The following is a 27,745-nucleotide window of genomic DNA, read 5'->3' as shown; positions in this document are numbered from 1 at the left end:
GCACTCACTAACTGTAAGTCGCTCTGGATAAGAGCGTCTGCTAAATGACTAAAATGTAAATGTATAGAGACAGCAGCCAGTGTATACTAAATTAAGTAGGACAAGAGTAGGTTAGATATGTTTACCATTTCAAGTTTAGGAGCTCTTTATAAAGCAAATGTATGAGTAATATTTGTCACTTATTATCCAGATGGCATTGCAATGTAAAACGATAGAGATGATGTAGGACGCATCTGGAGCGTTTTTGTGATGTGGTCCTTCAATTTGCATGAACCCAAATATTGAACGAGGTGGTGAGCGATGGCAAGCAGTCCACAATAGTGCACATTTCGCGTTTGGGACAGAAGTGTCCATTTGGTAAAACAATTGGGTAAATTGAACGTAGCCTTATCAGAATGCCTCAAAACGGCAAAAGTAAATTTGATAGGAATTACCATAATAATCATTAGCCTTTTTACTATTGAATTATTTTACATAGAAGTTGTGGCATACAGCCAGTGAACGATGCAGAGTGGCTTCACTTACAATGCAATTAAAACTAACATCAGAATACTATTTTGTCAAAGCATGCGTTATATTTTTCATTACCTTGCATTTCTGAAGCTCTGGTGAAGCCCAAGAGAACCGCTGCGCTTGCAAGCAGCAAACGTAGCACAAGCCTCCCCATATCCATGCTCTAGGCACAAGGTTTAAGAACGCTCCACAAATAATCTAATGTATAACTTTTCAACTGTAACTCCACCGAAGTAACGAAACGTGAGTGGAAGTGTGCGAAGAAGACCAGCGCGGCTGGGGTTGTCAAGGAGTTTTGGCTCGCACTGTCTCACTCTCCTAGGCAGAAGAATGCTTCGGGGTGAAGGTGAAATATGTCAGCGGGACGCGCTCGTGATCCGAGCAGCTTGGGGTGTGCTGCGCCGAACACTCCTCATCTCCCAAATGAGAAACATGAGCTGGGCTGCGAACTTCTAGAGACAGTGAAAAGGGCAATTGCCTCTGTGCGCTCGCGGTCTCCAGCTTGCATACTGATAAACTGAAAATGCATGTTTAATTATGGTGCAATGAGTCCGTTTCATTTGTGTGCATCAGATTTGTTTCATTGAGCTCTGGTAAATAAGGGATATTCATTTAACAATAGCGCCATACACGCTGTCTGCAATCTGCCCAGTACAGTTGAAACCGGGATTCATTCGTGAAGAGCACACTTCTCCAGTAGCATTTGGTGAGCATTTGCCCACTGAAGTCGGTTTCGACCCCGAACTGCAGTCAGGTCAAGACCCGGGTGAAGACGACGAGCACGCAGATGAGCTTCCCTGAGATGGTTGACAGTTTGTGCAGACATTTTTTGGGTTTACAAACCCAGTTTCATCAGCTGTCCGGGTGGCTGGTTGCAGGTGAAGAAGCCAGATGTGGAGGTCCATATTAACACAACATGTAGTGTTGGTCCCATGTTTCATGAGCTGAAATAAAAGATCCCAGAATTTTTTCATATACATCCCTGTTAGTGAACATTGCTCATTTGCCAAGATAATCCATCCACCTGACAGGTGTGGCATTTCAAGAAGCTGATTAAATAGCATGAACATTACACAGGTGCACCTTGTGCTGGGGACAATAAAAGGCCACTCTAAAATGTGCAGTTATGTCACACAACACAATGGCCAGAGTTGTCTTACATTTTGAGGGAGCGTGCAATTGGCATGCTGACTGCAGGAATGTCTACCAGAGCTGTTGCCAGGGAATTGATATGCAGCCTCCAACGTTGTTTTAGAGAATTTGGCAGTACGTCCAACTGGCCTCACAACCGCAGACCACGTGTAACCACGCCAGCCCAGGACCTCCACATCCGGCTTCTTCACCTGCGAGATCGTGTGAGACCAGCCACCCAGACAGCTGATGAAACTGAGGAGTATTTCTGTCTGTAATAAAGCACTTTTGTGGGGGAAAACTAATTCTGATTGGCTAGTCTATGCCCTCCCAGGCCCACCCATGGCTGCGACCCTGCCCAGTCATTTGAAATCCATAGATTAGGGGCTACTGATTTATTTCAATTGACTGATTTCCTTATATGAACTGTAACTCAGTAAAATCTTTGAAATTGTTGCATGTTGCGTTTATATTTTTGTTCAGTGTATAAATAATGTATTGTTTTTCCTCTTGTGATAGAAACCTTCTCTGTGTTAACCTAAAGTCTGTCTCCTTCCCCTTCTTGGAAAGATCAAGCAATTTAAATAATAACTTTCAGTTAATATATCTGCTCTGCTATATAATTCTGTCTGTTTTCCATTGTGATTTTAGGGGTAGGGTAACATTTGAGGCTTGGAGAAACTGGAATTTTGGCAAACATACAAAAACACCTTGTGACAGATGGTTCAGCATTTTTACTTTTAATGACCTGAAATCAAGTCAAAATTCTGTTTGTGCAAGTGAAATCTGACAAAACATTTCAGAAAGTGGCTCAACACCCCCCACCCCCAACCTGAAAGAAAGAAACCTGAAAAAAGGAAAGGCAACCATTCTTGAATTATATGAAAGCGTTCTTGAAGATTCTGAGACAAGAAAAGGTATGCCTTCCTGGGATGTCGAGAAAACAAAAATCAAGCACCAAAAAAAGAGACCGTATAACTAGGCATGTTTGTGGATGCCAAGAAGTGGTCTGTACTGAGAGGATTATCGTGCATTGTGGGAGATTTAGATTTTTAAGGAACGTAATTCCTGTTCCCCTATTGTCCGTCAATATGCAGTGCACGGAATAAGTCAGAGAACGTCCATTTTCCCCTCACAACGCCTCCTTCTACCTGGTCCTACACCGAGCCTGTACTGCTCATTTCTCTTCCTCCTCCTCCTCCTCGCCTCCCTCTTCGATGTGACGGGGTCCCACTAGCGCTGCCTGCGGTCGGATGTGCTGGATGCTGACGATCCCCATCAAAATGGCGTAGCCCAGCATCGAACCCATGGCGAACAGTACCGATAGGATTTGCTTGCGTCGTTTATGGGGCTCGCTGTCAAAGTCACTACCGTCCGAATGGACTGACACCTTGCGAATGGGTGGCTCTAAAACAGAGAAGACAAAACGGGATGAGAGTCAAAGTCTCTGCACACACTGGATCCTAACAGAACCCATTTTTGCAATTGATTCTCAATACAGTTAGAGTTCTCAGTGTTTTGGAATTGAGTATCAGACTATTAGACTAGGCACTCAAGATCAGCATTTCTCAACTCTGGTTCTCGAGTATCCCAAACAGTACACATTTTTGTTGTAGCCACAGACAAGCACACCTGAATCACCCAGTCATCCACTTGACTAGTTGAATCAGATGTGTTTGTCCTGTGCTACAACAAATGTGTGTACGGTTTGAGGTACTGCTCGAGGACCGGAGTTGAGAAATAATACTCCAGGGAACTTACCTCCGCCCTCTGAGGGGAAATAGAGGACGAGGATGTTGGTGCAGTAGTGCCGCAGGTTGTCCAGGGAGTTGAGGTGTTGCTGGAGTTTCCCATTGGGCAGCTTCACCTTCAGCAGGGGGGCTAGGTGACCGAACACATAGGCATCCAAAGAGGATGGGCTGGGGAGACAATGCACAAAGGGGCTTCATCACGACAGTACACACACACTCATATGAAAGACAGTGTGGCAAACGTGTTATACATGCAATTTGTTTGCATTTTGCAGTTTGCACACAGCAGCCACTTACGAATCCCCAAAGAAGAACTTGTGTGAGCCCAGGCGTTGCGAGAGCAGGGTCATGCACTCCAACGCATCATGGTAGAGCTGTGGAGATGAAAAGCCCCCAGACAACCATCAGCATGGACACACAGAGGCATTCACAGCCTGAACAGCTGTATCTGCATTCATGAAAAAGGTTGTCAGCGAGCAAGTGCCCATGGGGCTTATTTATGAACCATCCTTCAACGAAGCCAGAACATTGTTATGTGTACAGTTAAACCAGGGATGGGCAACTCCGGTTACCGCCGAAGACTGGAGTTGCCCATCCCAGAGTTACAAACAGAGTCAACGCACGTTGTGCATAAAGTATAGCATAAAAAAAATTTTAGGGGGGGACTTTGAAAACAATACCCCTTCACCATGGAGATGAACCGCCTCACCCAATTACCACGTTGTGAAAACAGACTGTTTTGGCTTCTTGGGGTTATTAAATTACTATGAACTACCCTCTCCACGTCAGGGTACAAAAGTGCCATTACAAGGGTCTCTCTCTAGTAATAGCTAGCTGCCATTTTCAATGATAATAGTCCTTCCATAGACTTGACCGTATAACCCCTATCCTTTCACATCTAATTTCTGCCCCTGCGGTGCAACTCATTTTTCACCTAATTTCTCTGTGCTTCTCAATACCCTCTTTCATCGCTCTCCTCCATCTCTTCATTCTCACTGTCTTAATTATGTAAACTCTTTGTTCCCCTCTTCTTTTCTTCTTTGTACCCTCCTCTTCTTCACCTTCCATCTCCTCCCTCCACCTGCCCATTTGCCGAATCCCATTGTGTCAATTCACACTTGTATCTTCTCCCATAATGTCTCCTCACCCTCACCTCCTTCTCCAGCTGCTCCCCGGGCTCCAGTGTAGAGTCCCCCCTCACCAGCCTCAGCCTCTCCAGTTGCTGGTTGTGAATGCGGTTGGGCAGCAGGAAGTTGAGTGGGAAGGGGATATTCTCGGCGTACCAGCGCCGCGTCACGTCCACATAGTTTTTTGAGTCCACCCAATGGGTGTAGATCTGAAGAGGGAGATGGAGAGAGACTGAGATAAAGGCAGGGACAGACACATACGGTGCCTTCAGAAAGTATTCATACCCCTTGACTTCTTCCACATTTTGTTGTGTTACCGCCTGAATTTAAAATGCATTGAGATTTTGTTGTCACTGGCCTACACACACACAATAGCCCACAGTCAAAGAGGAATTAGGTTTTTCGACATTTTTACAAATGAATTAACAATGAAAAGCTGAAATGTCTTGAGTCAATAAGTATTCAACCCCTTTTCCAATGCCTCGCAAAGAAGGTCACCTATTGGTAGATGGGTACAAATAAAAAAAGCTGACATTGAATATCCCTTTGAGCATGGTGAAGTTATTAATTACACTTTGGATGGTGTATCAACACACCCAGTCACTACAAAAGATACAGGCGTCCTTCCTAATTCAGTTGCCGGAGGAGGGAATATGCTCAGGGATTTCACCATGAGGCCAATGGTGACTTTAAAACAGTTACACAGTTTAATGGCTGTGATAGGAGAAAACTGAGGATGAAACAACATTGTAGTTACTCCACAATACTAACCTAACTGACAGACTGAAAAGAAGGAAGCCTGCACAGAATAAAAATATTCCAAAACATGTTTTCAACAAGGCACTAAAGTAATACTGCAATAAATGTGGCAAAGCAATTAACTTTGTCCTGAATAAAAAGTGTTATGTTTTTTAAAAATGTTTAGGGGGTAGATCAGCTTTAATATTGCAGATAGATTTTAACTTCCATCAATGTAATTGCCACTTCCAATCCCCCATATGTTTTTTCCCTGCAAATATAGATAGATACATACAGTGGGGAAAAAAGTATTTAGTCAGCCACCAATTGTGCAAGTTCTCCCACTTAAAAAGATGAGAGAGGCCTGTAATTTTCATCATAGGTACACGTCAACTATGACAGACAAAATGAGAAAAGAAATTCCAGAAGATCACATTGTCTCTGTGATTGCCAACAAGGGTTTTGCCACCAAGTACTAAGTCATGTTTTGCAGAGGGGTCAAATACTTATTTCCCTCATTAAAATGCAAATCAATTCATACAATTTTTGACATGTGTTTTTCTGGATTTTTTTGTTGTTATTCTGTTTCTCACTATTCAAATAAACCTACCATTAAAATTATAGACTGATCATGTCTTTGTCAGTGGGCAAACATACAAAACCAGCAGGGGATCAAATACTTTTTTCCCCTCACTGTACTTATTATGGACACAGTATGCTTTGCATTAGTTATCTTGTTATTGTTTGTTGTTATTAGTCCCATCCTTCAGCTCCATTCAACACCTCCCATCTATCTCCCAACACCATCCATATTGGATTTCTATTTGCCATATTTTTCAACTGTACTGTGATGTTTCACAAAAGTTCTGAACCCTTCTATTCTTATTGTTTCTACAGATTGTAAATTGAAAATAAACATTTTGGCTAAAAGTATTATTATATTATTGATCGATTGACTATGACTTTTCAGATCACCCAGTAGTGCTATCTGCAGGGTTAGCTCCAGGTAAATATTGCAATCCTTCAGCCATTCCTGGAACTGTGACCAAAAACAAGCTACAAATGGACAGTACCAAAACAAATTATCTAATGATTCTGTCTCTTCGCAGCAAAATCTGCAGAGCTGGGAATCCCCATATAAATAACATTCTATTGGTAGCAAGAATTTTGTATAATAATTTAAATTGAAATATTCTAAGTTTTGAATCCGGCATCGTTTTGCGTATCAGTGTTATGTTTGGGGCAAATCCAAGACAACACATTACTGAGCACCACTTTCCATATTTTCAAGCTTAGTGATGGCTGCATCATGTTATGGTGATGCTTGTAATCATTAAGGACTGGTTTTTCAGGATAAAAAAAGAAACGGAATGGAGCTAAGCACAGACAAAATCCTAGAGTACAACCTGGTTCAGTCTGCTTTCCACCAGACACTTGGAGACGAATTCACCTTTCAGCAGGACAATAACCTAAAACACAAGGTCAAATCTACACTGGAGTTGCCTACAAAGAAGACAGTGAGTGGTCAAGTTACAGTTTTGACATAAATCTGCTTAAATCTTTGGCAAGACTTAAATGGTTGTCTAGCAATGATCAACAACCAATTCGATAGAAGAATTTGGAAAATAATAAAAATGGGCAAATGTTGACCATTCAGGTGTGCAAAGCTCTTAGAGACATACCCAGAAAGACTCACAGCTTTAATCACTGCCAAAGGTGATTCTAACATCTATTGACTCAGTATTCAGACCCCTTGACTTTTTTCCCACATGGTGGTACGTTACTGCCTTATTCTAAACCGGATGAGATTGATGAGGGGGGAAAAAAACTATCTACACACAATACCCCATAATGAAAGAGCAAAAAAATATTTTTAGAAATGTTTGCAAATTTATTAAAAATAAAAAACAGAAATACCTTAAATAAGTATTCAGACCCTTTGCTATTAGACTCAAAATTGAGCTCAGGTTCATCCTGTTTCCATTGATCATCCTTGATGTGTCTACAACTTGGAGTCCACCTGTGGTAAATTCAATTCATTGGACATTATTTGGAAAGGCACACAACTGTCTAGATGATGTCCCACAGTTGACAGTTCATGTCAGAGCAAAAACCAAGCCAAGAGGTCGAAGAAACTGTCCGTAGAGCTCCAAGACAGGAATGTGTCGAGGCACAGATCTGGGGAAGGGTACCAAAAATGTCTCTAGCATTGAAGGTCCCCAAGAACACAGTGGCCATCATTCTTAAATGGAAGAAGTTTGGAACCACCTTCCTAGAGCTAGCAGCCCGGCCAAACTGAGCAATCGGGGGAGAAGGGCCTTGGTCAGGGAGGTGACCAAGAACCCGATGGTCACTCTGACAGAGCTCCAGAGTTCCTCTGTAGAGATGGGAGAACCATCTCTGCAGCACTCCACCAATCAAGCCTTTATGGTAGAGTGGCCAGACGGAAGCCGCTCCTCAGTAAAAGGCACGACAGCCCGCTTGGAGTTTGCCAAAAGGCACCTAAAGGACTCTCAGACCATGAGAAACAAGATTCACTGGAACCAAGATTGAACTCTTTGGCCTGAATACCAAGTGTCACATCTGGAGGAAACCTGGGACCATCCCTACGGTGAAGCATGGCGGTGGCAGCATCATGCTGTGGGGATGTTTTTCAGCAGCAGGGACTGGGAGACTAGTCAGGATCGGGGAAAAGATGAACGGAGCAAAGTAGAGAGAGATCCTTGATGAAATCCTGCTCCAGAGTGCTCAGGACCTCAGACTAGGGCGAAGGTTCACCTTCCAACAGGACAAAAACCAATAAGCACACAGCCAAGACAAAACAGGATTGGCTTCGGGACAAATCTCAATGTCCTTGAGTGGCCCAGCCAGATTCCGGACTTTAGCCCCAACAAACATTTCTGGAGAGACCCGAGAATAGCTGTGCAGCGACGCTCCCCATCCAACCTGACAGAGCTTGAGAGGATCTGCAGAGAAAAATGGGAGAAACTCCCCAAATACAGGTGTGCCAAGCTTGTAGCGTCCTACCCAAGAAGACTTGAGGCTGTAATCGCTGCCAAAGGTGCTTCAACAAAGTACTGAGTAAAGGTCTGAATACTTATGAAAATGTGATATCAGTTTTAATTTGCAAAATTTCTAAAAACCTGTTTTTGCTTTGTCATTATCGGGTATTGTGTGTAGATTCATGAGGAAAAAACCTGATTTTATCAATTTTAGAATAAGGCTGTAACATAAAATGTGGAAAAAGTGAAGGGGGGTCAATACTTTCCGAAAGCACTGTATATACAAAAGTATGTGGACACCCCTTCAAATTAGTGGATTCTGCTATTTCAGCCACACCCGTTGCTGACAGGCAGCCATGCAATCTCCATGGACAAACACTGGCAGTAGAATGGCCTTACTGAAGAGCTAAGTGACTTTCAATGTGGCACCGTAATTTCATGCCACCTTTCCAACAAATCACTTTGTCAGATTTCTGCCCTGCTAAAGCTGCCCCGCTCAACTAGGAGCAACAACAGCTCAGCCGCGAAGTGATAGGCCACACAAGCTCACAGAACAGGACCGGCGAGTGCTGAAGCGCGTAGCGCATAAAAATGGTCTGTCCTCGGTTGCAACACTCACTACCGAGTGCCAAACTGCCTATGGAAGCAACATCAGCACAATAACTGTTTGTCAGGAGCTTCATGAAATGTGTTTCCATGGCCGAGCTACCGCACACAAGCCTAGGATGACCATGTGCAAAGCCTAGCGTCGGCTGGAGTGGTGTAAAGCTTGCCGCCAAGCAGCGGAAATGCAATCTCTGGAGTAATGAATCACGCTTCACCTTCTGGCAGTCCGACGGACGAATCTGGCATTGGCAGATGCCAGGAGAACACTACCTGCCCGAATGCATAGTGCCAACTGTAAAGTTTAGTGGAGGTGGAATAAATGGTCTGGGGCTGTTTTTCATGGTTCGGACTAGGCTCCTTAGTTCCAGTGAAGGGAAATTTTAACGCTACAGCATACAATGACATTCTAGACGATTCTGTGCTTCCAACTTTGTGGCAACAGTTCGGGGAAGGCCCTTTCCTGTTACAGCATGACAATGCCCCAATGCACAAAGCGACGGCCATACAGAAATGGTTTGTCGAGATCGGTGTGGAAGAACTTGACTGGCCTGCACAGAGCCCTGACCTCAACCTCATCGAACACCTTTGAGATGAATTGGATCGTTGACTGTAAGCCAGGCCTAATCACCCAACATCAGTGACGACCCCACTAATGTTCGTGGCTGAATGGAAGCAAGTCCCCGCAGCAATGTTCCAACATCTAGTGGAAAGCCTTCCCAAAAGAGTGGAGGCTGTTATAAGGGGGAACCAACTCCATATTAATGCCCATGACTTTGGAATTAGATGTTCGATGAGCAGGTGTCCACATACTTTTGGTCATGTAGTGTATTTCTGTATTTCATTTTCAATAAATGTGCAAACATTTCTAAAAACATGTTTTCACTGTCATTATGGGTTATTGTGTGTAGAAAACACAACAAAATGTGGAATAAGTCAAGGGGTATGAATACTTTCTGAAGGTAAATGGATGGAGGGGAATAGAAGAGGCAGGTGCCATAGATTGCGACCACACAGTACTGCTAGAGCAACTACATACAACAAATGATGATCAAAGGCACTTTATAGATCCAACACACAACAACGAAGATCAAATGCACCTTTTTTCAAAACACACCTGTGACTTTTTCAAGGTGGACAAACGTGCCTGTTTCACAGTAGTTCCAACCCTGTCAACACCATAGGTTATCTAAAGGTCAACTCCCAATACCAGATAGAATTAAGAGGACAGGACCACCCTGACTTTCCAATATGGGAAACAGTTGATCCTTTTGTTGAAAATAACTTCAATGGCTAGGCTAGGACTCCAATTTTGAAATCTGGATGTTTGATGACATAATGCATGCGATTTAACCAGGGGCACAACGGTATTTAACCTGACCATCTTGGGGTCCCATTTCACTAATAGTTAGGCCACACTGCTTCTCTATTCCCAGGGGCTCAGTGCAGATGCAAGGGGTCACCCCAGGGATCGTCAAAGGTACTTGAGACTCTTCCACTTGTTTCCAGACGCATCTCCAGAGACACAAAGTCTGTCGACTATTTCATTATCACCTTTTTTTTTTTTTTTTACACAGGAAGCCAGACACTTTTATACAGGAAATGCAGCACAGGTTGGGCACGGTAAACTTAGGAGAATTCTCCACAGGGCCCCAACAGTAAACACAGGCAAGCCTGTCTTTCTCCATCACTGTCCCTGAGCCATGTTCCAATGTCCATACTAGCCTACTACTAAGAATGCATGTCTGATACGTTGCTGCACACTAAGTGGTATGCTAGAATGAAAATTGGAACATTACCATAGAGCTGGGTACTATCGCTGCTACTCAATGCTCAATTAAGCTTCAAGAGCTTTGACGATGAATGCCTGATTTCCCTTCAACCTTAAGCTGAATAGAAATAAATATTTCACCGTTCTAAAGCATTTCACAATAGCTTACTTTTCTTGTAATATTAAGAGAGCAATTGCATTACCAAGACAGAACCTGGCATTTAACTTTGCCCATTCAATGTCATGCCAGGCGAAAGCATTTAAAAAGGTGATTTTTATTAGGAGTGGGTCAGACAGAATTGATTTTCCCTTTTCAATGACTTGAAAGCATTCCTGATTCCACAGGGGTACCTCCTCCGACTCCTCCCCCTGGCACAGACGTTGATATATTTTTATCATCATCAACCACCGCAGAAATGCGATAATGGGAATGTTAAGATGTGGGGATGGTTATTTGTGTGTTGACCCCATGCCCCTGCTTTACCCTGATCTGCTAAACCATATCCACCCTTCACCCCCTCTTTCGCTTCTCACTTTCCCTTTCTGTTTCTCTGTTCTACATGGTATGTGAACAGAGAAAAACAATCTAACTGTCATCTCTTTCCTCCCGCCCTCCCTCGCCCTCTCCACATGCAGAAGTTATCTCACCAATGCGGGCAGCAGTTTCTCCTCCAGTAGTGACACAAAGGCCAGAGTGTCTGCCCCTTCCTTGGCTGAGAGGTCATAGTCAGCGTTGTATTTCTGAAAGACAGGACAGTCAGCCACTTAGTTTAGATATTGGGATATCAGGTCCTAGATGAGAGTATGAATGCATGGTCCCCCTTACAAAAGAGTCAATAGAATTCACCTGGAAAAAAGGCAGGCATAGCAAAAGTTCCAGTGAAAAAGGCCTTTACAAAGCAAAAAGAGTAATCTGTACTGAACAAAAATAAAAAAACGCAACATGTTAAGTGTTGGTCCCATGTTTCATGAGCTAAAATAAAAGATCCCAGAAATGTTTCATACGCACAAAATGCTTATTTCTCTCAAAATGTGTGCACAAATTTGTTTACATCCCTGTTATTGAGCATTTGCAATTGGAATACTGACTGGAAAATACTGGAAAAAAACATCTAATTGGCTGGGCCTGGCTTCCCAGTGGGTGGGCCTGGCTCCTAAGTGGGTGGGCCAATGCCCTCCCATGGCTGCGCCCCTGTATGCATGTAGTTCAATTGAAGTCGGAAGTTTACATACACCTTAGCCAAATACATTTAAACTCAGTTTTTCACAATTCCTAACATTTAATCCTAGTAAAAACTCCCTGTCTTAGGTCAGTTAGGATCACCACTTTATTTTAAGAATGTGAAATGTCAGAATAATAGTAGAGAGAATTATTTATTTCAGCTTTTGCTTCTTTCATCACATTCCCAGTGGGTCAGAAGTTTACATACACTCCATTAGTATTTGGTAGCATTGTCTTTAAATTGTTTAACTTAGGTCAAACGTTTCGGGTAGCCTTCCACAAGCTTCCCACAATAAGTTGGGTGAATTTTGGCCCATTCCTCCTGACAGAGCTGGTGTAATGAGTCAGGTTTGTAGGCCTCCTTGCTCGCACACGCTTTTTCAGTACTGCCCACAAATGTTCTATAGGATTGAGGTCAGGGCTTTGTGATGGCCACTCCAATACCTTGACTTTGTTGTCCTTAAGCCATTTTGCCACAACTTTGGAAGTATGCTTGGGGTCATTGTCCATTTGGAAGACCCATTTGCGACCAATCTTTAACTTCCTGACTGATGTCTTGAGATGTTGCTTCAATATATCCACATAATTTTCCTTCCTCATGATGCTATCTATTTTGTGAAGTGCACCAGTCCCTCCTGCAGCAAAGCACCCCCACAGCATGATGCTGCAACCCCCGTGCTTCACGGTTGGGATGGTGTTCTTCGGCTTGCAAGTTCCCCCTTTTTCCTCCAAACATAACGATGGTCATTATGGCCAAACAGTTCTATTTTTGTTTCATCAGACCAGATGCAGTTCTGCATGGAAGAGTGGGCCAAAATTCCTCCACAGCGACGTGAGAGACTGATCAACAACTACAGGAAGCATTTGGTTGGAGTCATTGCAGCTAAAGGTGGCACAACCAGTTATTGAGTGTAAGGGGCCAATTACTTTATCACACAGGGGAATTGGGTGTTGCATAACTTTGTTTATGAAATAAATGAAATAAATATGTAATTGTTGTGTTATTTGTTCACTTATGTTCCCTTTATCTAATGTTAGGTTTTGGTTGAAGATCTGATAACATTCAGCATCACAAATATGCAAAAGTAGAGAACATTAGAAAGGGGGCAAATACTTTTTCATAGCACTGTACATACATGCATACATACATACATACATACATACATACATACACAGTACCAGTCAAAAGTTTGGACACCTACTCATTCAAGGGTTTTTCTTTATTTTTACTATTTTCTACATTGTAGAATAATAGTGAAGACATCAAAACTATGAAATACCACATATGGAATCATGTAGTAACCAAAAAAGTATTAAATAAATCAAAACATTTTATATTTGAGATTCTTCTAAGTAGCCACCCTTAGCCTTGATGACAGCTTTGCACACTCTTGGCAATGTGGATGCTACTATGAAAGTTCTGTAACTTTCTCACTAGCCGTAATCATGTTAGCATCCACATTCATATAGAAGTGTTTAGAAACATATTATATTCTTCTTTACAATAAAAGTGACTCCAAAATGACACAATACATTATTTACCATTCATTTCTATTGGGCACAAAATAATTTGAAACACAACCAAAACAAACAGCAAATGCATTCAACAAGTATGTAGAGTCACAAGCTTGATGTAATCATTGCGTGCTAGGAATATGGGACCAAATCCTAAACTTTTGACTACTTGAATACACATAAGTGAATTTGTACCAATACTTTTGGTCCCGTAAAATGGGGGGGGACGACGACTATGTAGAAAGAAGTGATGTAATTTCTAAGTGGTTCAGAAGATATGGATAAAAAAATACCCTCAAATTAAAGCTGACAGTCTGCAATTTAACCTCAGTCATTGTATAATTTCAATTTCAGCTCACTGTATTTCTCAGTAAACAAATTAACAACAGACTTACAGCATGCTTATAGAGAAGGGCACTCCAACATGTACTGCACTGACACAAATGTCTGATGATTGGTTGGAAGAAATGAATAAGCAGATTGTGGGAGCTGTACTGTTAGATTTCAGTGCAGCCTTTGATATTATTGACAATAACCTGTTGAAAAAACGTATGTGTTATGGCTTTTCAACCTCTGCCATACCATGGATTTAGAGCCATCTATCTAACAGAACACAGAGGGTTTTCTTTAATAGAAGCTTCCCAAATGTTAAACAAATGTTAAACATGATGACTAACTTGAGATTGATTGAAAGTGCATTGTTAAATACAGTATTTAATGTAAATGGGACCACAGCACCTTCTCTACCATTATATTGTTGCAACCTTAACCCAGTATTTCTTAATCCTAGTCCTGGGGACCCATTTTCGTTTTTTCCCCTAACACTACACACCTGATTCAAATAATCAACTCATTATCAAGCCATTGTAACTGGGTCTGAGTGGAATCAGGTGTTTAGTGCCAGTATGAAAATGTATGCACTCACTAACTGTAAGTCGCTCTGGATAAGAGCGTCTGCTAAATGACTAAAATGTAAACGTATGTAAAGTGTTATGTATCGCAGGGCAGTTCTCTTGGCCCTCTACTCTTTTCTATTTTTACCAATGACCTGTCACTGGCATTAAACAAAGCCTGTGTGTCCATGTATGCTGATAATTCAACCACAGCTAGTGAAATCACGTCAACCCTAAACAAAGAGTTGCAGTCAGTTTTAGAATGTGTGGCCGGTAATAAACTGGTCCTGAACATCTCTAAAACTAAGAATTGTATAAATCATTACTTAAGTTGTAGACCTCAGCTGAATAGATTGTAAACTGTCATGGTCAAAACATATTGATTCAACGGTTGTAAAGATGGGGAGAGGTATGTCTGTGATAAAGAGATGCTCTGCTTTTTGACACCACACTCCACAAAGCAAGTACTGCAGGCTCTAGTTGTATCTTATCTTGATTACTGCAAAGAAGGACCTAGTTAAGCTGCAGCTGGCCCAGAACAGAGCGGCACGTTTTGCTCTTCATTGTAATCAGAGGGCTAATATCAATAATATGCATGACAGTCTCTCTCGGCTAATAGTTGAGGAAATACTGATTGCATCGCTTCTTGTTTTTATAAGAAACATTAATTGTTTGCATAGTCAATTTACACACAGCACTGACAAAATTCAAGGAAACATACAGTATTATACAGAGCCATGATAGCATGGATAGTATTATACAGAGCCATGATAGCCATGATCCCTTCTATCTCATAGTGCAGGTGAACAGCAAACCTGGTTTAAAAAAAACAAATAAAGCAACACCTCTTGGCACAACGCCTCTCCCCCATGTTACCTACTTGTTGTGTGTATGTGCTGACACGTATGTGTAACTGATGCAAACACACATACACACTACATGTCAATGTTTTTAAATGTACGTAAATTGTAAAGTATTTTGTCTGTAATGTATTTTTTGTTATGTGTCGGACCCCAATAAAACTAGCTGTCGCCATTGGCCCTAACCCCTCAATCTGTAAGGTGGAAGCAATATGGTTGCGCAACATGAGGGGTATACGACAAAGTAGGATCAATGAGCTAATTTGATAAACAACCAGAAACAACTATAGATTGATTTCTGAAAGCTGAACTTAGATGTGTTTTTTGTTGTTGAGTCAATTAGACCATGTCCATTTCAATCTTATCTTTCCAAATCTTAAAAGGTAATTTCAGAATATTAAGGCAAGTTAGCTGGCTAATTTATTAATCCTGATTTGTAGTATACCCCTCTGGTGACTTTATGAGAGACCCCTCCCATCTGTGCAGGGTTTATGGTCTACAATTTGTACACCCGAGGCTCAGGGCGGCAGGTAGCTTAGTGGGTAAGAGCGTTGTGCCAGTAACCGAAAGGTCGCTGGTTCTAATCCCCGAGCCGACTAGGTGAAAAATCTGTCGATGTGCCCTTGAGCAAGGCACTTAACCCTAATTGCTCCTGTAAGTCGCTCTGGATAAGAGCGTCTGCTAAATGACTAAAATAAAATAATAATAAATAATAACCCAGCCTAAAACACTAAATTAAGCCGTGAATCACTATGCCAAGACTTTCTACCTATAAAAGTCAATGCAACAACTTATAACCAGTTAACCTCTACCCCAAGATTCACTGTCCCTGGACACCAATATATGTAAGGGCCTCAAGTTCTGCCTACTGTCTTCCTTTTGCATACCATTTGTACCAGTTTGGCAGAAGTGAAAGACCCCTCTCTCTGATGCAAAAGTGTCCCTTTCTTAACCATCCTTCTTAATATGGTTGGTTGAATGGTTATATAAAATAAAAAGTTGTTTAACGTAACCTTTAAATCGGAGAGTGTGGACCTCCTCTTTGAGTACTGATGATTTAACGTGAACGCACCAACTAAATAACTAGGGCCCAACCCAACTATACACTACCGGTCAAAAGTTTTAGAACACCTACTCATTCAAGGGTTTTTCTTTATTTTTACTATTTTCTACATTGTAGAATAATAGTGAAGACATCCAAACTATGAAATAACACATACGGAACCATGTAGTAACCAAAGAACTGTTAACCAAATCAAAATAGATGTTATATTTGAGATTCTTCAAATAGCCACCCTTTGCCTTGATGACAGCTTTGCACACTCTTGGCATTCTCTCAACCAGCTTCATGAGGTAGTCACCTGGAATGCATATCAATTAACAGGTGTGCCTTCTTAAAAAGTTAATTTGTGGAATTTCTTTCATTCTTAATGTGTTTGAGCCAATCAGTTGTGTTGTGACAAGGTAGGGGGGCTATACAGAAGATAGCCCTATTTGGTAAAAGACCAAGTCCATATTATGGCAAGAACAGCTCAAATAAGCAAAGAGAAACGACAGTCCATCATTACTTTAAGACATGAAGGTCAGTCAATACGGAACATTTCAAGAACATTGAACGTTTCTTCAAGTGCAGGCTCTCATAAGGACCGCCACAGGAATGGAAGACCCAGAGTTACCTCTGCTGCAGAGGATAAGTTCATTAGAGTTACCAGCCTCAGAAATTGCAGCCCAAACAAATAATTCACGGAATTCAAGTAAAAGGCACATCAACATAAACTGTTCAGAGGAGACTGTGTGAATCAGGCCTTCATGAGTAAATTGCTAAACCACTACTAAAGGACACCAATAATAAAGAAGAGACTTGCTTGGGCCAAGAAACATGAGCAATGGACATTAGACCGGTGGAAATGTGTCCTTTGGTGTGGAGTCCAAATTTGAGATTTTTGGTTCCAACCGCTGTGTCTTTGTGAGAAACGGTGTGGGTGAATGGATGATCTCTGCATGTGTATTTCCCTCCGTAAAGCATGGAGGAGGAGGTGTTATGGTGTGGGGGTGCTTTGCTGGTGACATTGTCTGTGATTTATTTAGAATTCAAGGCACACTTAACCAGCATGGCTACCACAGCATTCTGCAGCGATATGCCATCCCATCTGGTTTGGGCTTAGTGGGACTATCATTTGTTTATCAACAGGACAATGACCCAACACACCTCCAGGCTGTGTAAGGGCTATTTTACCAAGAAGGAGAGTGATGGAGTGCTGCATCAGATGACCTGGCCTCCACAATCCCCCAACGTCAACCAAATTGAGATGGTTTGGGATGAGTCGGAAAAGCAGCCAACAAGTGCTCAGCATATGTGGGAACTCCTTCAAGACTGTTGGAAAAGCATTCCAGGTGAAGCTGGTTGAGAGAATGCCAAGAGTATGTAAAGCTGTCATCAACGCAAAGGGTGGCTTTTTGAGGAATCTCAAATATAAAATATATTTTGATTTGTTTAACACTTTTTTGGTTACTATATGATTCCATATGTGTTATTTCATCATTTTGATGTCTTCACTATTATTCTACATTGTAGAAAATAGTAAAAATAAATAAAAACCCTTCAATGAGTAGGTGTTCTAAAACTTTTGACCAGTAGTGTAGATGTGGATGTAGTGTAGATGTGGTCCTCCGTAGCTCAGCTGGTAGAGCACGGCGCTTGTAACGCCAGGGTAGTGGGTTCGATCCCCGGGACCACCCATACACAAAAATGTATGCACGCATGAATGTAAGTCGCTTTGGATAAAAGTGTCTGCTAAGTGGCATATTATTATTATATTATTATGTCTTGTAGAGATTACCATGTGGTCACTGGAGCTCAAGAAAACCCTTGTGAAACTAATTTGTGCCTTGATTCTGCATGCCCAGAATGTATAAGCAAGGGAATATCCCTTGGGGCCAAAAGCAGTACACATTGGACATCAGTTCCTGACTATGGCGATCTCTACAAATGGCTCCGGATGTCACTCACCTGTTTGTTACTAAGATTGTATCAACCATTTAGTGTTACATTAACACACATCTGTTTCCTATAGAACAGCTCATAATTTGGCAGAGCATGGTTACCCACATGTTCCCTGTCAAAAAGAATGGGGGGGGTGGAGGGGGAGGTTGTCTTTCACCTGTTTACTATTAATTTCCCCTGTGGGAAAGGGAAGATATGTGGGAACAGGACTCACCTGTTTTCTAAGGTGAATGATGATATTACTGGGTTTGGAAAGACTACCATTACTTTCCTCCGTGGTCTTCAGTGACGGCAACGTACCTGAAACGAGGGAGCAGAACAGTCAGCCTAAAGGGCGCTTTCAAGGTCGTCTTTATTGCAATCGTGCTGCGCAGATTACCAGACCTCACTCACAAAGTCTGGAAAAGTGTTTAACATCTCAGGAACCACATTAATATGATATAGCAATCTTCTGAGATGCGCAGCGGGATTGCAAAAAACAACAATCCGGACCGTAACCATAACGACCGCAGAGTCGTCTGAACCCCCCTGTGGTGTGAAGAAGACAGGAGGGTGTAGCAAAAATGGGCTGGCACACAAAGGTGGTGGTACTGGGAGATATAAGAACGTCAGGTGCTCGCTGACCTTTTGACTGTTAACCCACGACCTGTGACCCCTGTTCTACTCCAGTGAGAAGAGGGGGAAAGTGAGAGCTTCCTGTCCTCATATATCAAACCATCGCTCTCTTTGTTCCTAAGGGTGAGTGAACGCAGACGGTAAAGTAAGGCTATGTTCTCCTCAGAGAGTCAGGTGATGTGTGACCCTGTGACCGTATGACCTTTGACCCTTTACTAAGGGGGAAATTTCCTCTTCTTCTTCTTCCCCTTTACAAGGAAGAGTGTCAAATCGGGTTCACCGAGGGCAAGTTCATTCCCAAAAAGGCATGGTGAGTACTAGGGCTGGGAATTGCCAGGGACCTCAATACGATATTATCACGACACTTAGGTGCCGATTAGATATGAATTGCAATTCTCCCAATTTGATATGTATTGTGATTCGATTGCGATTTGATGTTCCAAACATATTGCTCATTATACACTGAGCGTACAAAACATTAGGAACACCTTCATAATATTGAGTTGCATCCCCTTTTGCCCTCAGAACAGCCTCAATTCGTCAGGGCATGAACTCTACAAGGTGTCGAAAGCGTTCCACAGGGATGCTGGCCCATGTTGAATCCAATACTTCCCACAGTTGTGTCAAGTTGGCTGGATGTCCTTTGGGTGGTGGACCATTCTTGATACACATGGGAAACGAAAGCGTGAAAAACAGCAGCATTGCAGTTATTGACACACTAAAACTGGTGTGCCTGGCACTTACTACCACACCCCGTTCAAAGGCACTTAAATATTTTGTCTTTCCCATTCACCCTCTGAATGGCACACATACACATTTACATTTTAGTCATTTAGCAGACGCTCTTATCCAGAGCGACTTACAGCGCATACATTATTTTATCGAACCCACAACCCTGGCGTTGCAAACACCATGCTCTACCAACTGAGCTACAATCCACGTCTCAATTGTCTCAAGGCTTAAAAATCCTTCTTTAACCTGTCTCTTCCCCTTCATCTAGACCAGGGGTGTCAAACGTACGGCCCGCGGGCCGGATCAGGCCCGCAAACGGGTTTAATCCGGCCCGCGAGATGATTTTGAAAAAAAAATATATATATATTTTTTTTGTAAAGTATAAAAATGCGCTGCAATTTTTCAATAAAATAAACTGCTGTTCCAATTGCGTCCACTGGATGGCGCAATAGCAATTGTGTTAAGCAAGCAAACTGTTTATACCGGGGCAGAGCAAGTAGGTCAAGCACATGCAGCCAATGAGCTACTTTGTTTTGCCCGCGATATTTATTACGGCTTCTACTTTTAACATTATGTGCTTTGGCACCCTCATTGCCCCAATATGTCTCTGTCAAAAAAGAGAAAAGTGGACGCAGAGTGCAGAGTGTTCCAAGAAAAATGGTCATCCTATTTATTCACGGAATTGAATGGGAAAGCTGTATGTTTGGTGTGTTCAGAGCAAGTTGCAGTGCTGAAAGAATATAACCTTCGTCGCCACTATGTGAGTCTTCATGCCGACAAATATGACAACTTTCAAGGACAGCGGAGATGAGAGAAGGTGAATGAACTGTTGGCGGGTCTGAAGAAACAGCAGTCTGTGTTTACTCACAGCCGAGACATCAGTGACGCTGCAGTGAAAGCTAGCTACCTCATTGCTAATGAAATCGCAGTGGCTTCAAAACCATTTAGTGAGGGTGAATTTGTAAAAACATGCATGATGAAGGCAGCGGAGATTGTGTGCCCTGAAAAGCGGCAGGCTTTTGCAAATATCAGCCTGACAAGAAACACAGTTGCAGACAGGATTTCCGATCTTTCAGTGGATTTGGACAGCCAGTTGAAGCAAAAAGTAAAGTCATTTATTGCGTTTTCAGTTGCAATTGATGAAAGCACGGACATTACAGATGTTGCACAACTGGCCATTTTCATCCGCGGAGTTGATGACACATTGACCGTCACCGAGGAGTTCGTGGAGTTGGTGCCGATGACAGATACAACGACAGCAGCTGATATTTTTACCGCACTCGTCGGGCGCGCTGGACAGGGTCGGAGTGGACTGGTCCCGCGCTGTCAGCCTGGCTACAGATGGTGCGCCCTCAATGATCGGGAAAAAAGCAGGCGTTGTGACAAAGTTCAGAGAGAAAGTGCAATCTGCAAATGGAGGACGTGATTTTTTGACTTTTCACTGTATTTTGCACCAGGAGGCTTTGTGTTGCAAGTCATTAAAGATGGATAACGTCATGAAGGTGGTCATCCAAACTGTTAATTTCATCCGATCCAGAATCCTGAATCACCGTCAGTTTGACAGCCTTCTCAGAGAGAAAGACCACATCTATGGCCTGCCATACCACACTGAGGTAAGATGGTTAAGCCGAGGTGCTGTGCTGAGGCGTTTCTTTGATTTACGAGAAGAAATTGAACAGTTCATGGAAGAAAAGGGCAAACCAGTGTTAGAATTTCATTCCGCAGAATGGATGCAGGACCTTGCATTTATGGTGGATGTTACAGAGCACCTGAATAACTTGAACAAACAGCTGCAACGGGCGCAACAAAGTTGTCACGCAGTATTATGACAGCATACGTTCTTTCAAGTTGAAGCTGTCATTGTGGGAGACGCAACTTGCCGGTGGTGATGCAGCTCACTTCCCCTGTCTGAAAAATGTGTGCGCGACCCAACATGTGGCAGACATGAAGCGGTTCAAAGATAAAATCACGGGACTGTTACGGGAGTTTGAGCAACGCTTTCAGATTTATGTTTATGTTTTTATGTTGATGTGCTATTGTTTTTAATTGATTTTATTTGTATATTTAACCTATTCTTGACTCTGTGGTTCTTGCACTTGTTTGGGGAACAGGATTTCATTCTTTTTATCTACATTTCTGCCTGAGAAATGACACCCTGATATAGTTCTGTGATCTGTGATATACTTCTGTGAATCACTGAGGCATTGTGTGTTTGTGTGTTCTTTGTCCTCAGAACTTTCAAATAACTTGAGGTGTTTTATGATTAATAGTGATGTTGTACTTTTGGACACTGTCCTCAGGCTCCAGCTTTATGTTTATATGTTTTTATGTTGATGTGCTATTGTTTTTAATTGTTTTTATTTTATTTGTATATTTAACCTATTCTTGACTCTGTGGTTCTTGCACTTGTTTGGGGAACAGGATTTCATTCTTTTTATCTACATTTCTGCCTGAGAAATGACACCCTGATATAGTTCTGTGATCTGTGATATACTTCTGTGAATCACTGAGGCATTGTGTGTTTGTGTGTTCTTTGTCCTCAGAACTTTCAAATAACTTGAGGTGTTTTATGATTAATAGTGATGTTGTACTTTTGGACACTGTCCTCAGGCTCCAGCTTTATGTTTATATGTTTTTATGTTGATGTGCTATTGTTTTTAATTGTTTTTATTTTATTTGTATATTTAACCTATTCTTGACTCTGTGGTTCTTGCACTTGTTTGGGGAACAGGATTTCATTCTTTTTATCTAAATTTCTGCCTGAGAAATGACACCCTGATATAGTTCTGTGATCTGTGAAACAGTTTACATTTACATTTACATTTTAGTCATTTAGCAGACGCTCTTATCCAGAGCGACTTACAGGAGCAATTAGGGTTAAGTGCCTTGCTCAAGGGCACATCGACAGATTTTTCACCTAGTCGGCTCGGGGATTAGAACCAGCGACCTTTCGGTTACTGGCACAACGCTCTTACCCACTAAGCTACCTGCCGCCCAGTTCTGTTAATCACTGAGGCATTGTGTGTTTGTGTGTTCTTTTTCTTTAGAATTTTCAAATAAACTTGACGTGTTTTATGATTAATAGTGATGTTGTGCTTGTACTATTTTGGACACACTGTCCTCAGGTTCCAGCTTTATGTTGTATGTTGATCGTATTAAAACAAAGAAAACAATCTGAAGTTGTTGTTTTAAGTTATATATACCATGATTTTTCCGGTCCGGCCCACTTGGGAATAGATTTTCCTCCATGTGGCCCCTGAGCTAAAATGAGTTTGACACCCCTGATCTAGACTGATTGAAGTGGACTTAACAAGTGACATCAATAAGGGATCATAGAATCACCTGGTCAGTCTATGTCATGGAAAGAGCAGGTGTTCCTAATGTTTTGTACACTCAGTGTATGTCTGCTGCAAAGAGACAAGATAGCACAAGAAAATTACTTTTGATCAGTCTTGGAAATAAAAGCACTGAAAACTTGTTGGCTCACTATTTAAAAAGAAGATGGAGAACAAGCTGAAAAGGATTAAAAATACCGGAGTTTTGGCGCAGGTACTGGCGACTAGCGCTAGTCAAGCTACCTAGCAAAAAAATTATACAACAATGTTTTTTCCCCCCATCAATAGTGAGTACCTATGTCAGAACAGAACATAGCAGTGCCCTGGGTTGGAATTACCTGTGGGGCTTCTCCAGGGGTTGGTGATCTTGTGGACTTTGAGTGGAGCACCAGCAAACTTGGCATAGGCCTGAGAGAAAGAAAGATAGAGAAACAGATGAGCAAACAGTTTCCAATAAAGGTTTCATGACACCATATAATATATAATAAATGCCATTTAGCAGACGCTTTTATCCAAAGCAACTTACAGTAATGCGTGCATACATTTTACATACAGGACCACAATAGTGGAGTCTTATGGATTACTTTGGTGCCTTCTACTTAATGACAGCGAGATGCCTCTTTCACCACAGAGAAACTAATCAAGCAAGAAGACCACCACATCTTCCAGATCGCACTGAAGGAAATTACATGTCTTTGGAACTGAAGAGAGGTGCATGACTCTTTTCCTGCCAAAATACCAGATTATATCACTCATTACCTTCTTGAAAAGTCAGTGAGTGTTAAAACAACCCAACGGCTCCTTCAAAGACCGAGAGATCTTGTTAGGAAAACTCAAAAAGGCAAGAATATCCAGGATTATCCTGCCTTTACGAGGTAGAGCTTACAGCGCTCCGAAACCCTTAAGGGCATATCACTTGCATTATGCTGACAGAGCATGAGTCCAAATTTGTCCATTTATCTCAACTTTAAGTTAAACCAACCTAGCATGTGTGGGTTCACTAGGGGAAAAAAGCATGGTAACCTTCTTCCAACTGCATACACAAGAACTGGAGCAGGACAACGCTGACACAGCTTTAGAAAATGGCTGATGACTTAGGAAAATATCTTAAGTGAAACCTGAATGAGGTTGCTCATTCTGTGGCCTGAAAAAATAATGCCCTGTCTGCCTTGTCATGGCAGATCGTATAACACTGCCAAGTGGCCTCCAACCCCACAGTGGCTGCTGTGTAGCTTTAGAGCAGCTAAGCAGAACATTCTACCCTCCCTCAATCTGAGTGTGATGTAGTCCACATGTCACTTTCTCAGCATGTCAGTACAGTAACTAAACAGTAGATTCCCCAATGTCTGAATTTAGACTGTTTGGGCCTATGGAGCTCTCATCTCTCTTTGAGTAGCTCAATGATCATAGCCTACCCTTTTGGCACTATCGTGCTGACCCGAACTGTGCTGGTCTGGCTTGGATATTTGTCTTTGACCCTACATCGTACTTTCTAGCATGGTTCCAGCAACTAGCCTATGCGTAACCAGGTCAGCACAGAACAGTTCATCTCGGCTTGTGAAATGGCTATTAGACCACTTCAAGATCTCAGAATGAAGACAGCAGTTAGACCAGAACCTTGGTACTCAGACAGATGGATGTGTATACAAGAAAATCACCTTTACCCCTCCCACATGGCCTCTGTGTGTGACTGTAGTTATAATAATAGAGAGGGCTCAGGACATTGTACCATGCGTTAGAAACCATAACCCCACCCTCATCCCCCTCGGATGTGGGTTTAGTAATGGGAGACCCCACTTTGTTGCAGACGAGAATGAAAACCATTAACTTTTTCCCTGCCACAGGAAAAATAATGGGAGTGTTTCCTTCCCACTGTGGGATTTGCCAGACACTTTTAAATCCCCTTTCCTGCAAAAAATAAATAAATGCTATTTGGGTTTGCCAGCTGAAGTGTGTCTGGCTCGAGGGACACGAAAGAAGCGTTAAGGTCAGACGCTGCGGAATGAACATTGTTCATTAACATGGTTTGAACTACTGTCGATAATAACATAGCTGCCTGAGATGGGGAGCGAGATGAGGTAGTCGTCTATGGTCTGTGCTGTATAGACTGCATTGGAGCTTTAAAGGAATAGCCTGGTAGTATTGTGCAGTGCAAATCATGTAAGTTGAGAAAGCTTGACAAAAAAAATATACAGACCAGGGAGGGAGCCACAGTAATTGAGAGAGGCCTTTGTCGGTCAGCAGGACATTTCCTTGTGGCTCCCAATCATGTCTACAATCTTTTGTTGGAACTTACACTACATGACCAAAGGTATGTGGACACCTGCTCGTCGAACATCTTATTCAAAAATCATGGGCATTAATATGGAGCTGGTCCCCATCTTTGCTGCTATAACAGCCTACACTCTTCTGGGAAGGCTTTCCACTAGATGTTGGAACATTGTTGCAGGGACTTGCTTCCATTCAGCCACAAGAGCATTAGTGAGGTCGGGCACTGATGCTGGGCGATTAGGCCTTGCTCGTAGACGGTGTTCCAATTCATACCAAAGGTATTTGATGGGGTTGAGGTAAGGGTTCTATGCAGGCCAGTCAAGTTCTTCCACAGTTGGCACTATACATTGGGGCAGATAGCGTTCTCCTGGAATCCGCTAAACCCAGATTTGTCCGTCAGACCGCCAGATGGTGAAGCGTGATTCATCACTCCAGAGAACTTGTTTCCACTGCTCCAGAGTCAAATGGCGGCGAGCTTTACGCCACTCCAGCCGACGCTTGGCATTGCGCATGGTGATTTTAGGCTTGTGTGCGCTGCTTGGCCATAGAAACCCATTTCATAAAGCTCCAGACAAACAGTTATTGTGCGGACGTTGCTTCCAGAGGCAGTTTGGAACTCGGTAGTGAGTGTTGCAATCGAGGACAGAATTTTTACGCGCTACGCGCTTCAGCACTCGCCTGTTCTGTGAGCTTGTGTGGCCTACCACTTTGCGGCTGAGCCATTGTTGCTCCTAGACATTTCCACTTCACAATAACAGCACTTACAGTTACTGGGGCAGCTCTAGCAGGGCAGAAATTTGACGAACTGACTTGTTGGAAAGGTGTCATCCTATGACGGTGCCACGTTGAAAGTCACTGAGCTCTTCAGTAAGGCCATTCTACTGCCAATGTTTGTCTATGGAGATTGCATGGCTGTGTGCTCGATTTTATAGACCTGTCAGCAATGGGTGTGGCTGAAATAGCCGAATCCACTAATTTGAAGGGGGGTCCACATTCTTTTGTATATATAGTGTATGCACTGGTGCCATGACAATCAAGTAGGGGTGGGGCATGTTATCAAGATAACTCCAGTAAGGACTTTTACCCTTTGACATTGGGTTGGGGGGGTGACGGGGCATCTTTCCACAGGAAACAACTTTTTGTAAATTATACAGGGGGAAGAGTTTGTGTGCTTATTTAAGTTTTCTTCCCCTTTCTTGGCTATTCTCGAGTTTCTTAGAACTCTGCTAGTTGGGTGGTGGTGGCGATGATGATGGTTGCATGATGTTTAGACAGCTGCACTGGACAGTGAAATAATCCATGCCGGGTAAATGAAAACAAAGACAAGTAATAACAGGCCAGCCAGGGTCCAAAGCAATTCCCTATAACACCAACAAATGGGGGCTAAAGTGAGAGCTGATCCCTTTCCAGTCGCCACCATTCACAATGACATCAGCATTAATGGTGTGTTAGTTAAATGAAGTCTGCCATAGAATTAGGAATTATAATAATGTAATAGGATCTCTATGTTAACAGCCCTCTGATGTTCACTCGAGGAATGAGCCTCCATATTAATTACCCTATGCCGAATACAAAGCAAACACTAGCCTAACCCCTTCAATGATCTCAAACACCATCTGGTAATTAAAGTAATGAAATAGCTTAGCCTAGTGTTTAATCTGTCCATACATATTTGGGTGTATGACCTCAGAGAATTGTATGTTTAGTTAGAAGTAGTAAATTAATCTAAACTGAAAGTTATTACCATTGTAAATAATGTAAATGTTTCACTTCACACATGAATGCTTATTGTGGACTGGACATTGCAGTGGCCACTTATCAGTCACTTTATGAATAAAAAAGTTACTATAAATTACTACTTTATTTTGGGCCTACCACTTTATTTTTTCAGTGGGCAAATGATGAAATTGGTGTCAGAGCAAAGACAGTTTAGCAAAACAGAATGGCAAGCTTTTAACGTTTGACAATTTAGGCCATTACTCATTCCTTAGCTTTAGCTAATACCAAAACATGTAACGTTAGCTAGTTCAAACTGTCATCAAATTCAGCACTGGAAATTCTCAACACAATATTGAGTCGTAGGCCGTTTTAGTCGTGTCACACTTTACTTGTATCAAAAGTAAGCAACCAGGAACCTGAAATTGGCTGATAAACCAGAATTGTAATGACAGAGCTTCCTGACCAAGTTGCATATCTAAACTAGTGAACTTACCTGGCTAAATAATAAGAGTATGTTTTACTGGATTTGCTCTAAATGTTACAGCTGAGCTAACATAATGGGAACGTGACTCCCATACTGACCAGCCGGGGCTTGTTGGTTCAATGCATGTCAAGTTGTCAGTAACACAAGATGTGACGTTAGTTAGCTAGCTAACATGAGTGTGCATTCCATTCATTCATCAAAGCGGAGTTAACCGTTAGCTAGCTAGCTAGGTCACCTCAGTCTCACCCGCTCTGCTGCCTTATTGTCGAAGGGAAATTATTTATGCGACGACAGTAACGGTGGACCCTATAATTTACGTATTGTAATCAGCTATTGTATTTCTTACCAGAACGGTTAGACAGTCTGTATCAACAGAGGGTAAGCCCCAATCACCTTTCCAGCAGTACAACTCCAAGGGGGCAGCCATCTTTCTTTGACTGATTAACCTTCACCCGGATG

At 42.3% G+C, this 27,745-nt stretch overlaps 2 protein-coding genes across 3 annotated transcripts in view; both read right to left on the bottom strand.

The window, feature by feature from the left end:
- LOC123491527 (thrombospondin-3b-like) overlaps positions 1–913 on the bottom strand; it is a 31,069-nt gene extending 30,156 nt beyond the window's left edge. The window contains exon 1 of the mRNA XM_045222368.1: positions 589–913. Within this exon, the coding sequence (XP_045078303.1) occupies positions 589–673 (85 nt within the window). The 5' untranslated portion in view covers positions 674–913. The remainder of the gene's footprint in view (positions 1–588) is intronic.
- Positions 914–2,368: 1,455 nt separating this feature from the next.
- LOC123491526 (metaxin-1-like) lies at positions 2,369–27,745 on the bottom strand. Of its 2 annotated transcripts, none has more exons than XM_045222366.1 (8): positions 27,633–27,745; positions 23,151–23,220; positions 18,345–18,430; positions 11,285–11,377; positions 4,543–4,731; positions 3,693–3,769; positions 3,406–3,563; positions 2,369–3,051 (listed from the first exon to the last, which is right to left on the bottom strand). In XM_045222366.1, exons 1-8 carry the CDS (start codon positions 27,711–27,713, stop codon positions 2,822–2,824), a joined length of 984 nt encoding a protein of 327 aa, XP_045078301.1. In that variant the 5' UTR covers positions 27,714–27,745; the 3' UTR covers positions 2,369–2,821. The 2 variants fall into 2 exon arrangements, with proteins under 2 accessions (XP_045078301.1, XP_045078302.1); XM_045222367.1 differs by having other exon boundaries at positions 4,549–4,731; positions 27,633–27,744.

The sequence above is a fragment of the Coregonus clupeaformis genome, chromosome 8, assembly GCF_020615455.1.
Source record: "Coregonus clupeaformis isolate EN_2021a chromosome 8, ASM2061545v1, whole genome shotgun sequence".
Lineage (NCBI taxonomy): Eukaryota > Metazoa > Chordata > Actinopteri > Salmoniformes > Salmonidae > Coregonus > Coregonus clupeaformis.
The sequence above is the reverse complement of the archived record's forward strand: the minus strand, read 5'-3'. Positions and strand labels throughout refer to the sequence as shown.

Bases quoted from the DNA above. Each gene is read 5' to 3' on its own strand.
- LOC123491526 (XM_045222366.1), bottom strand. From the start codon at position 27,713: ATGGCTGCCCCCTTGGAGTTGTACTGCTGGAAAGGTGATTGGGGCTTA. The intron at 11,378-18,344 runs GTGAGTCCTGTT...CCTGTCTTTCAG, and splicing joins TCATTCACCTTAGAAAACAG to AAATACAACGCTGACTATGA. The intron at 3,770-4,542 runs GTGAGGAGACAT...TCATCTCCACAG, and splicing joins AGCTGGAGAAGGAGGTGAGG to CTCTACCATGATGCGTTGGA.